The sequence below is a fragment of the Myotis nattereri genome (assembly GCF_964212035.1).
Source record: "Myotis nattereri genome assembly, chromosome: 2".
Lineage (NCBI taxonomy): Eukaryota > Metazoa > Chordata > Mammalia > Chiroptera > Vespertilionidae > Myotis > Myotis nattereri.
The window spans coordinates 117,658,462-117,671,384 of record NC_138076.1 but is presented as its reverse complement, the minus strand read 5'-3'; the positions used below and the strand labels follow the sequence as shown (position 1 = coordinate 117,671,384).

General features: G+C 33.1%; 1 protein-coding gene across 2 annotated transcripts in view; it reads left to right on the top strand.

Annotated features, from left to right (window-relative positions):
- CDK8 (cyclin dependent kinase 8) overlaps positions 1-12,513 on the top strand; it is a 154,174-nt gene extending 141,661 nt beyond the window's left edge. Inside the window, exons 7-13 of one of the 2 annotated variants that reach the window (XM_081083629.1) lie at positions 1,447-1,590; positions 4,114-4,183; positions 4,979-5,051; positions 7,894-7,991; positions 8,713-8,791; positions 8,914-9,069; positions 11,238-12,513. In XM_081083629.1, coding sequence (XP_080939755.1) covers positions 1,447-1,590; positions 4,114-4,183; positions 4,979-5,051; positions 7,894-7,991; positions 8,713-8,791; positions 8,914-9,069; positions 11,238-11,363 — 746 coding nt within the window. In that variant the 3' untranslated portion in view covers positions 11,364-12,513. Of the gene's footprint in view, positions 1-1,446; positions 1,591-4,113; positions 4,184-4,978; positions 5,052-7,893; positions 7,992-8,712; positions 8,792-8,910; positions 9,070-11,237 lie in introns of both variants that reach the window. The other variant, XM_081083628.1, reaches the window with a different exon arrangement.
- The last annotated feature ends 410 nt before the right edge of the window (positions 12,514-12,923 follow it).

The window sequence follows — 12,923 nt, the reverse complement described above, 5'->3', positions numbered from 1 at the left end:
TTTAAAAATCTCTTGCTGCTAGTGAGGGTGTATATATTTAAGTAAATAGATGATTAACTTGTTACTCTGAAATGTAAATATGATCATTTTATTTTAAATTAAATATCTACATTTCAGTTTTGTAGTTTAAGAATTCTGTTATTTATAAATTAAATTTTTCTCATTTTTCCATTTAAGTGGCAACTAATAACATAGATGAACAATCACTTATAATAAAAGTCATTTTTCCCCCACTATAGTTGTATTGGTTAGATCATTCAAAAACCACTGGCTGAGTATCTGCTATGTGAAGAAGTTAACATTGTCATTTAAGGGATTTGTTGCTTTCAGCTTCAAGTTCTAAATTGGTATATAGATCTTTATATTGAGTAAAAATGTAATATGAATGAAAGTTAGTTTGTATCTTAATGCAAATGAAGGGAATTTGTTGTGTACAGAGAAGTCCATTTACCTGGCTTTTATAAGTAATTATTATGAAATTATAGCCTTTGTACCCATGTAAAGGTAGTATTTTACCCTCCTTTTTTTGTTCCTATTAAATATTTGACCTTGCAAAATCTCCTGACACTTGTTATACTCTAAAGAAAAGCTTTGATTGATATTTTTTCTTTATTGATTAAAATATCAATCAAAAATTTTTTTAAAAAAGAAAAATATTAATTTTTATTAAAATGTTCTATTATTTTATGTTAATGATTACTCATTTATTTCAGCCCTTTGTATTCAGCATGTCTCTATAGAAATAAACCTACATTTCTATGGAAAAAAGAGAAACATTTTGAATGAAAAACTCTTCAAGTAGAAACATTGTTTCGTTAGAATATTTGTGTTCAGTTGCTGTCTTTTTCTTGTAATCACACCTTGCTAAATAGTGCTAACATGGGAGCATAATTATTAGACTTCACAAATTAAATAAACAAGCTAAAGAAAAAAAATTTTTTTTTACCACAAAAAATTGTGCTGATTATTTTTGGCAAGTGTGCCCCATTTCAGGGGCTGGTTGGATTTTTGGTTTATTTATTTTTTGTTTAGTTTTGTTTGTTTGTGGTTCCCATGATTCATATGTAGCTTTGTATGTATTTCATAAATAAGGTAATGTTTGAAGCATTTAAAACTCACCCAAAATGTAGCTAACAAATTGATTTAAACTTGGAATGAAGCCAGTCAGTGGGGAGAGGTATAACAGGGAATGAAAGATTGGGATGGGTAGAATGGGAATCTATATTTACAAACCATATTCTGTGGTATTTATAATTATAATTGCTTTGGAATTAATATGACTTATCAGGGAAAGAAAGGAAAAAAAAACACTCCCCACCAAAATAAAAATGCATTTTCTTTTGGAAAGAACCACTTTATTTTCCTCCTTTCTTTTTCTTTTTTCCTTTCCTTTTTTTTTTTTTCCTTTTCTTTTTTTTTTTTTTTTTTTGTCTTTTTATTTTAAAGATATTTGGGCTATAGGGTGTATATTTGCAGAGCTACTAACGTCAGAACCAATATTTCACTGTCGACAAGAGGACATCAAAACTAGTAATCCTTATCACCATGACCAGCTGGACAGAATATTCAATGTAATGGGATTCCCTGCAGGTACACATTATGTTTTCGTTTTTAAATCACTGTTGTTTGAACTTAGGTATCTTCATTGGAAAGGTGCATATTTTTAGCTGATAAAAGCTACTCTTACTTGATTCTTTATATTTATGACTTGTCTTAATCAAAGATCCATAGAAATAGCAAAATTTGTAAAGTTCACATTTTAGCATAAAAATATTTATGGGTTTCCTGAACTTGAACTTGCAGGTGTATTTTTGTTTCTTTTTGTTGTTGTTCTGTTTTGTTTTGTTGTTTAATATTTGAAATTATAAAGTATTTGCAATATCTGTATTTAAAAAGGTGCCTTTAGTTCTTACCAGTGGGAATTGCAAATAAAATTCAATAGCATGCATTTTTGTCTGGCAGCACATATTATGCTGCCATTAATTACTTGGCACTTGAATATAAATTTTGAACATGATTTTTCTTTAGGACACTGTACAGAATCACATTGTATTGAATAATAGCATATTTTTCTCTATAATCTTTGTCAATAAGAACATTCTTTTTAGTGTTGTCATACAACAGTCAGAATGTAGGTGAAAGTCAAGCATTCCAACAACCTTGCCTGCACTGATTTGCGGCAGGGAGAAAGTTGTTTAGGTGTCTCATCATGGCATTAGGTCTCTTCAGCTGTATCCCATTCCTTTGTTATACCACAGAATGATAGTTCATCAGTGACTAAAAACTGTGCCCAGTGGTCCCGAATAATGAAAATTTGTTTAAAGCACCTTTATAATTTTGGATAGTCGAGTACTTATTAGAAATTGTTTATTGGGATTTTTTCTCAGGTCACTATATCTCAAGACTAATACACATATATCTGGGAGTTTATAATTTCACATTCCCTTAGAAGGGTGTTAATTATCAGTAAATGCAGAATAATTACACAGATACTGCCTTTCTCCAACATTGGTTAACAATTCTGCAAAGACTGCTTTGTTGTAATGGGAATTTCATTTATTCACTGAGTATTTACTGACTACCTGCCATGTGCCAGACACTGTGTTAAATATAAAATATTGTTGACTTGGATATGATCCTTGCCCTCTTCAAGTTTACATTTTATTGATCTAAATAGACTGTTTCAATAATACGTATGGTTTGAGTAGATGGAGAAGAGTGGCCTTTGCTTCCCACTTCTGAACGGGTCCACCAGGGAAAGGAACATGACTTAAGATGGGGTGGCAGTGGGAAAGGCCTCTTTAGGAGATGATTCTTAATGTGTGGTTCAACAGTTAGGATAGGCTCAGCTTATAAGGAACCTGAAGAACAGGCAGCAGAATTTAGATTTCCTATGCTAAAGAGTGAGACTCCATGATAAAATTTGGAGAACTAGTAGCATGATTTATGTTACATTTTTAAAAGATCTAAGAATGGCAGTGGTTTATAAAAATCAATGTAAAACAAGTAACTTTAGTCAGGGAAACCAGCTGCTTGCCTATAACAGTACTCCAGGTGTAAAGTGACAATAAGGATGGAGAATAAAGGACAAATGTATCCTTTTTATAGCAAGTGTATCATTGAGGGAAAAGTTAGAAGATTATCTCAAAATTTCTAGCTGAGAAATTTACAAAATAGAGAAATTGAAGTAAGAAAATAGTTGAGAAAATTCCATTTAGGAGCTTAATATATATATTTAGTTTACTTTAAAATAAGTGATATTTGTGGAGGAAGGTAGCAGATATTTTTACAAGTAAATTGAAAGAAGCTCGAACCTCTAAAGTCCATTTCAAAGCTAATGGTGCTGTTCAGCTACCGTTATAGTGCTGTGCACCTAGTAGACTCTCTTTTACTTTATCAAAGTAAATGTCCATTGATAATGATGGAGAAAACAAGCTATCTATCTGTGTTGTTTGAATAACTCTAATGCCAGCAAAACTAACTGAAACATTTTCTACCTAATATATTAGTAGCTGGGATTGTTTTTGTTATGTTATTGAAACTAGCCAAGCTCAACAGCTAATTAATATACTAGTTATATCCTACTTTATTCTATTTCAGGTAATTATTACTGCTTACATAGATTGCTGATGTAAAAGCAATGTATTTAATAAGGTGACAATAAGGAGGGCCATATAAAAAGAAGTGTACCTTAAAGCTGCTGAGGGGAGGACATTACATTTATTATTGAAGAGATTGGTTACTGATTTAACAAAGAAATTTGGTAAAAAAAAGAAAAATATTGATTTTACAGAGAAATAGAATTATTTAATAATAGAAATATTTATAACTTATTACCCTCCAGTTATAGAAATTGAGGTAACATAAACATAGTCAAACACGTAGAAAGTTGGCATTTTTAAAAAGAGAGATAGAAAGGTCCAATTCTATACAAGGTAGAGTTGTATTTACAGTTCAAGATAAGATGTTTACTATAGCTTACCATTTATTTGAAGTCTGTGCTTTCATGGAGGTTAAAAGTATAGGAAATGTAATGAAACTGAGATGACCTTTATTAAAGTTCTTGAGACTAGGAACCTAGACAACATAAAATTTTATCAATGTATTTCACAGATAAAGATTGGGAAGATATAAAAAAGATGCCTGAACATTCAACATTAATGAAAGATTTCAGAAGAAATACGTAAGTTGGAAAGAAAATAGACCTTTTGTTGAGTTTTGCCTTTCCAGAATACTCAGCAGAAGATTGAGTACTCAACATAATAGAATATGCAACATAATATTATTCTAATAAGTAATTTTATATATTTACTCTAATATATATATTTTTTTTACATTGTGACTGTCTTCATTTCTTAAGATGTTTAAATGATATAAGAAAGGTGAATATCTAATATTAGCAGCTGATTTGGATATGAGAAAAAATTTTATTTTTTTCCATATTCATTACTTTCTGGAAGCATTTGTAGAAAGTAATTCTAGGCAGTAAGTGACTGAAATAAATAAGCCTTGCAAATAGCCACTTGCCTACCCATCTAGGTTGGGTAATTTTAAGCAAGTTTTAATAAAAAAGAAGGAATATTTCATTTATTTACAGTGTAAAATCAGGGGGTTGGAAGAGGGTAGTATATAGACTTACAACAAATTTTTTTCTTTTAATTTATTTAAGGCTGTTAAACTTTTGACCCATATATTATCTAAGATAATTTTTGAGATAACATGCATGAGAAAACTATTCAGTGTATATTATTAATGAAATTATCTTGCATGTAATCAGTAGTATCCGTTCAGAAGTGACCAGTGTGAATATTTAGTGAAGTATAAAATTGATTTAATGCCACTCTTTATGCTGATTATACCATTTTCAATGTATATTCTATATTGATTATGATGAAAAGAATTCTGTGTGGAAAAACTTCAACCAATGTAAAATTAACCTCAAACTTAATATAGATATCTCATAATATTTCTCTTTCAGGTATACCAACTGCAGCCTTATCAAGTATATGGAAAAACATAAAGTTAAACCAGATAGTAAAGCATTCCACTTGGTAAGCTCTAGCAAACAGTACTAATAAAATGCATTTTTCTCCCCTAATTGATTAGCCCATCTTAAGGCTTTATTGGGCCAATGTATATGGTTACTCAGCACATTTAGAGTACTTGAACATTAAATGCAGAGATCCTGTTAATAAATACTAGTAAAGACATAAAAATATTTGTTTTTCCAAACCCATAGCATGATTTGATATGGTTAGATTAGATTTTCTCAAGATAGTCATTATACCAAGTTTATCAAGAACATTTTAAAATACTTTACTAGATTTCATCAGTTATTTAAAAATTTCAGAAAAGAATCAAGAAGAAAATAACCCCACCATTCAGAAATATTTTTTATAAATTATTTTGTATTTCAACTCTTTGAAAAAACTGTTCACAAAATTTTTAACTCCCAAGATACCTCTTATAAACTTGGGTATTAGAAGTCCTTAGGTAATTGTATGTATTAATTGCTTTTTCTGGAAGAGTATGAGTGATGCAGTATTTATCAGTGTATAATGGAAAAATGATGACCTGGAAACTGAATTAATCCATGTACTATCAAGATAATTTATGATGTGGTTTTATTCAACTATTGCCAACTTAAATTTATTTAAAATATTTCCAATTTTTTATGCTGTAAAAATTAAAAATGTTTTTTTACTTTATGTTTTCCAAAAAAGCTATATACCATAAAAGGGGGAATCTGAGGAATCAGATTATATTTTGCTTTATTTAAAATCCTTTTACTCCTTTATTCCCCACATTTTTTTTAAATATATTTTTATTGATTTCAGAGAGGAAGGGAGAGAGAGAGAGAGAGAAAGATAGAAACCTCAATGATGAGAGAGAACCATTGATTGTCTGCTTCCTGCACACTTCACACTGGGGAATGAGCCTACAACCCAGGCGTGTGCCCTGACCAGGAATTGAACCATGACCTGCTCGTTCATAAGTCAGTGCTCAACCACTGAGCCACGCCAGCCGAACTATTCCCAATATTTTTAAATGAGTTTATTAAATGAGAATTTTTTTTACTTTGAAAGGATTAAACTTTCCCTTATAATAGGCCATTTGGAAAACATTCCTTCTGTTTCTACTTTTCTTCTCTTTCTACTGTTTCTACTTCTGTATCTTCTACTTATTTTTACATAGTCATATATCAGCATTTTTAAAACAGCGTTCGACATGTTATATTGCCACAATGTATTATTATCCAAATAATGTTTATTGTAATGTACTTACAACAGGACCCAAATTAGAAGGTAAGTTAGATCCTTCAAAAGTATGAACTTATTTATTCTACAGAATAACAATAGTGATAGATCAGTAGTCATTATTTAGGGGAATTACTCTTCCCCCCAATTCACTGCTACTCAGTGTAGTCTGAAGTGACTCACACTACCATTACTGCTGAAATTCTAGAGATAGATCTCCTTTGCAGCTTATTTGCTTGTTTTAACTGTAATGATCTGTCTTGAGTGCACCCATCTGAAAGCTCAGCTATAGCTCTCTTTAAAACCGTTGTTGAGTATTTTAAATAGCAAATCCATGCTTTCCTTTTCAACTCTAAAAATAAAATTGTGTTTTCATTAAAATATCAGATTACTAAAATTAAGTTTAAATATCACCATCCCAAGCGTTTTGAGATGCATTTTAAAATATATCTTGTCGCATCCTCTAATTGTGTCACCTCCCATGTCTAAGGCTCAATGTGTCTATTAGTTCTTGGTTTTTAAAATGTAGTCCTATTCCAGCAGCATTACAATAGTCTGGGAACTTGTCGAAAATGAAGACCTTTGGGCTCCTGCTCAGGACCTCTGGGAGTAGGGTCTAGCAACCTGTTCTAAGAAGTGCTCCAGGGTGATTCTATTGTGCTCTAACATCCGAAAACTTACATCAGAGACTATAAGCAAAGAGAGCACTATTTAGATAATCTCTTAAATCATATATTAAAATAAGATATTCTAGTTCATAGAGCCTTGAGTAAACTATGTTTTAACCAGAAAAATACTGAGTTTTTACATTAGTGTGACATTTCTCTATGTAGAGATGATGATGACGATGATGATGATGATGACAACTAACACTTACAGAATGCTTTCTTTGTGTCAGGCGCCATTTAATTGCTTTCCATGTATTAATTCATTTAATCCTGAAAACAAACCTGTGATAATAGGTACCAGTTTTAGTCTCCTTTTGACAAATGAAATTACAAAGTGGTTAACTAACTTATCCGAAGTCAGTCAACTAAAGAATGTCTAGTCAGGATTTTAACCCAAGCAGCCTCTTTCCAGACTCTCTTCTGTACTTAACTACACCTCCATACTTCCCAAGTTCCATATCAATCACCATATTCATTTAGATAGAGCAGCTCTGTCCAGGAGAACTTTCTGTGATGGGCTGTGCTGCAATGGGGTAGCCCTAGCAACATGGAGCTATTGAGCTCGAGAAATGACCTGATATGACTGAGAAATTGATTTTTTAAATTTAGTTAATTTGGATTTAAATCTAAATAGCTGCATGTGGTAGCGTATTATTTTTCTTAGAACTTTTTAAAATCCTGTTCGGAATTTGATAATTTAGATAATGTAGGAAAAAGATCATTGGTTTAGAGTAAGAAGATATAAGTTTAATTACTTCTTATAGGAGAACCACATGAGATAATGAATATTAGAATGACTAAAATGTGAATTACTACATTAAATTTAATAATTTCATCTTAATTTGGAGGAATAAATGCCTTCCAAATCATGGTGTTATTCATCACACAATATATACCTCCCATATATGTGTCAAGGGGTATAACTAGGAAAAGTAATACAGTAATGTTTTTATGACTTACGGTTTCAGCTTCAGAAGTTGCTTACCATGGACCCAATAAAGCGAATTACCTCAGAACAGGCAATGCAGGATCCCTATTTCTTAGAAGACCCACTTCCTACATCAGAGTAAGTGATCAATTTATTAACTCACCAGCATGATAAAAGTGGGGGAGGCCTGTTTTCTTTTAGTTGCCAACTCCAAGTTGCCACTCCTTTGATAGAGGGTTCCAATGAAATCCTTATGACAAGCGAAAAACAAGCTCTGATAGCTGAGTGTCACTGAGGAGTTTTATAGTGGAGAGGTGTTCCTGTTTCTCTGTTGCTTTAGGCAGCATTCTAGCATTGGTTTCAGCAGTCCTCCAGTTGTTGGGTGAGGTTGGTTATGCATGTGGCGCTCACTCACACTCACTGAGGTTGCTCACTGCTTTCAGTTACAGTTTGAGTACCAATTACAAATCCCATTCCTGGATAAATCTGTGCTCCCTGTGTCATCTTTTACTTTAAACATGCTAGGGAGGGTAAAAAACATTTGGGTTTGAATTGTGACATCTTGTCTGAATCTACATTTTGGTTGCAGTAATAAAAGAGTAATGCTAGGATTAAAAAAAAAAAAAAAAGTTGAGTCATCCTAGCGATGATTATTGATTATTTTTATACAATGAAAAGTACTTAAATGACCTGCTGTGAAGTCACTGATGAGAAAAAAAGATTCATTTTGTCCCACTTGTATGAAAGGTTTTATATTATAAATAGGGAGACAAAGTCCATCTTAAAATGAACGCCATTTAAATGAAGCATTTGAAATATTGATTAGTATACCAGAAGTCTTTTTTTTTCTTGTGATCAGTGTTTTTGCCGGTTGTCAAATCCCTTACCCAAAACGAGAATTTTTAACAGAAGAAGAACCTGATGATAAAGGAGACAAAGTAAGTATTAAAGTATAGTTGGCAGCTTCTTGTTTCAGTGCTATCACAACATTTTCAGGTTTGTGTGTATTGTGTTCTCCTTCTGAGTTGAACTTTATTTTTCTGTTTAACCAATTGAGAAGAACCAGCAGCAGCAACAGGGCAATAACCACACTAATGGAACTGGTCACCCAGGGAATCAAGACAGCAGTCATGCACAGGGACCCCCGTTGAAAAAAGTGAGAGTTGTTCCTCCTACCACTACCTCAGGTGGACTGATCATGACCTCAGACTATCAGGTATTTCAAGATTATTTTGTATTGACCTGCCCTGTCAGTATTTGCATGGGTTTGTGACCATTGGAAAATGTGATGTAATTAAGAAAAGGTCTTTGTGTACCTGGGGAATTACATTGACAGGAAGTGTTACTGGCATGGAAAAGTGCTGACAGTGATACAGTAGAGAGAGTGTAGGCTTTGGAACTAGACAGACTTGGAATAGTTGAATTTAAATTATGCCATTTACTAACCGTGTGATCTTGAGCAAGTAATATACCATTTCCTGGCTAGTTTTTCACCTGTAAAATGAGACTGGCAAATAACTTGCCGTTGTTGTAGACGACATGATAAATCTTAGCACCTTATAGTGGAAGCTCAGTAAATGGTATCTATTATTTTGAAGCAACAGTATACTATAGTGATGAACACGGGCTTTTAAATCCAAGCTCAGGCACTGACTCTTGGGTAAACTTGAGTAAGTGATTCAAATGTTCTCAGTTTTCTCATTTGTAGAATATGAATAATGGTAACTGTGAGGTTGTATAAGGATAAATGAGAGGACATATGTATGTAAGGCTAGCCTGACATTAGTGCTTAAAAATAACATGAATCACTTGTATATTTTTTATTATATCATTAAAATTCTTAGTAGATTTATGGTACCCAGTAAGCACTTAACAGTTGTGGTGGTGCTGTTGATGAATATAATAATAAGAGCTTGTCGAGTACTCAGTTAGGATGAAGCATCTGTACTTAGGATGAAGCATACATTATTTTCTGTCATTTCATAAAACTGAGGCTGTAGAGGCTAACTAACTTGCATGTGTGCATCCAGAGAGCTGGTAGTAGACCCAGGACTCCACTCAGATCTACTAAAAGGGCTGCTGCATTGCCTACTTGTGGATCCTATCAAGTGACATTGTCAGTTCTTTTGCAGAAAGACCTGTTTTAAAAATTGTATACCACTTCCCTGCTTATTCTAATCATATTCCCAAATAACCTGGGTTTCAATGTGGGAAGGATACTAAAACTTTGATTAGAATTATTTACCTACTAAAAGAGAAAAAGAGATCTTGTTAAACTGATAAGGTACCCAGAGCCTGCTACTGTAATTCAAGAGTTAGATATTGACTCTTTGCTTTGGGTAAGGAGAGGTCCAGCAAGTCAACTAGGAAATCAAGGGCAGACATCTGGATGGGAAGCGTGCCCCCCTCTTGGCTCCAGAGTGTGTTTGCGCACTAAGGTGATGACATCCCTAGAATGAAGCAGAGCAGTGCTCCGAACCTCTGCTATTGAAACCAAGCAAAGGCTGCTGCTGTTACTGTTTTTTTTTGTGGGTGATTTCAGAAACAGTATCTCTCCACTCTTTTTAAAATGCCATTTTTGCTAGGATTGGCAGAATTTAAAATTATATGACATATTAAATAGGTTTTGAAAGAGGAAAGTAATAAATTATGGTTAATCTTTTATAATGCTTGTCTTGGGAGCTAATAGAACAAGAGAGGTGCAGGAATGTGAATAATAATCATAACATCAAACTGAGAGGACTGTAAGATCTACCACTGTTCCTACCTTTTGTGCTATTTTAGAACTGAGAAAACCACTCTTATATTTCAGTAATTTTACTTTTGTATATACCTTGTAGCAGAAAGTAAGAGATTCATTAGTTTAAAGGGCATAAAAATATTTAATGCCAAAGAAAATGATTCTGTAGTACCTTTTCTTGTCATACTCATTTTTATTCTTTAACCATTTGTGTGTGTATTGGGGAGGTTTCTACTGAAGAGACTAGCATGTAAGTTGCTTTGGTTTACTTAATGCATACATCATTAAGTTCATGATATAAGCCTCTCAAACAAATTAGTTATTACGTATCAAGTGGATATAAAACAGCATAAGAAAGGGGTTACGGCTGTAGAAAAAAATGAACTCTACAGCATAACAATAGACTCAGCTCAGTATTCTTTACTAGCAATACTTCTGACCTTCATAGAGAAAAAATGGTATTAAAAGATCTGGGGGTTTTGCCATTTTAATTGTAAAGCCTAGTACATAGCACAAGACTCTTAAGTTCTTAATGCCTTGAAATAAATGACATCTCGAACACACATGATCAGCCATGCTGGCTTGGGATATAACCAACTCATAGAAACACATGGATTACATCTCTCCCTCAATCTCCTTTCTAGCGTTCCAATCCACATGCTGCCTATCCCAATCCTGGACCAAGCACATCACAGCCACAGAGCAGCATGGGCTACTCAACTACCTCCCAGCAGCCTCCACAGTACTCACATCAGACACACCGGTACTGAGCTGCGTTGGAATATTGTCAATGCACTGTTGCTAATGCTGCCGGACTAACTGTGCAGCTCTCTGCGGGAACCTGGTATGGGCCATGAGAATGTACTGTACAACCACATGTTCAAAATGTCCAATAGCCAAGTTCCACCACTTTTCACAGACTGGGGTAGTGGCTTCCAAATTGTACCTATTTTGGGGTTAGACTTGAACAGAAAGTGCTAGCACAGTTTGTGTTGTGGATTTGCTACTTCCATAGTTTACTTGACATGGTTCAGACTGACCAATGCATTTTTTTCAGTGACAGTCTGTAGCAGTTGAAGCTGTGAAATGTGCTAGGGGCAAGCATTTGTTGTTGTATGTGGTGAATTCTTTCAGTGTAACATTATCTGACCAATCGTACACACACAAAAAGTTTAACTGGTACTTGAAAAATACAGTATGTGTTAACTCAACAAAATAACTGAGACTCAAAATGAGAATATTTTGGTACACCTTTCATCCTAGTGTCTTATCAGTGGGTTGATTCATTTTCTACATTAATCAGTGTTTTTTGACCAAGATTATATTGCTTGGGTTTTTTTGAAAGTACAAAAAGCCACATAGTTTTTCCAGAAAGGTTTCAAAACTCCCAAAGATTAATTTCCCACTATAAGTTTGTTTTTATTTTCAATCTATGACTTGACTGGTATTAAAGCTGCTATTTGATAGTAATTAAATATATTGTCATTGATATAAACCTGTTTGGTTCAGCAAACAAACTAAAATGATTGTCATAGACAGTGTTTTATTTTTCCTGTTAGTGTTACTGATTTGTGAGCATGCTTTAAGATGAAAAAGCATGAATGGTAACTTCCTTAAAAAGGTGCGGCATCCAGTTCAGATATTTTGTTGATTTTAAAGCTGGTTGGTGTAGTGCTATTAAAATTTTATTCAGTTTGTTTTCTTTTTTAAAACTTGTTCGCACGTTGTTTAGGGTGCCCTTACTTCAGCAAAGGAGAAGGAGTAGGAGAGCCTTAGAATTTTTGAGGAAAAATAAACCCTATAACATACAATGTACTGTATCAAACTATTTTACATGAATGACACAAGTATTCTGAATTTAAAAAAATTGAACATTGTTAAAAACAAGGTGTTATGTAATAAATTTATTTTTCATAAATCAAAATATGGAGTCAGCTGTATTTTTATATAACAAAAAGGTGTTTTATTTTACTTTAAAATGTGTTTTAACAAGTGGCCTCTAAGTCAATCTCCAGTTGTTTTCATTAATATCTGTGTCTTCTGCCTCCCTCATAGAGTAGTGATGTTTGATGTAGATGTGCATTCCTTTCTGTCACACTTAGTACTCTAATACTGTAAGATATGAAATAGATAGCTTTCTAATTGAAAGAAGTTATGATGTGCCTTCCATTTCTAGACTAATGCCTAATTCTTTGAGACCAATTTGACTGTTTTAACCCAAATAATATTTTTCCTCCCTCCTTCTGCACAAAATATAAAAGATAAAACAACATTTTTCTTTAAATTCAACTCATTCATATAAAAATATTCTAAAACAATTAAGAATGAGG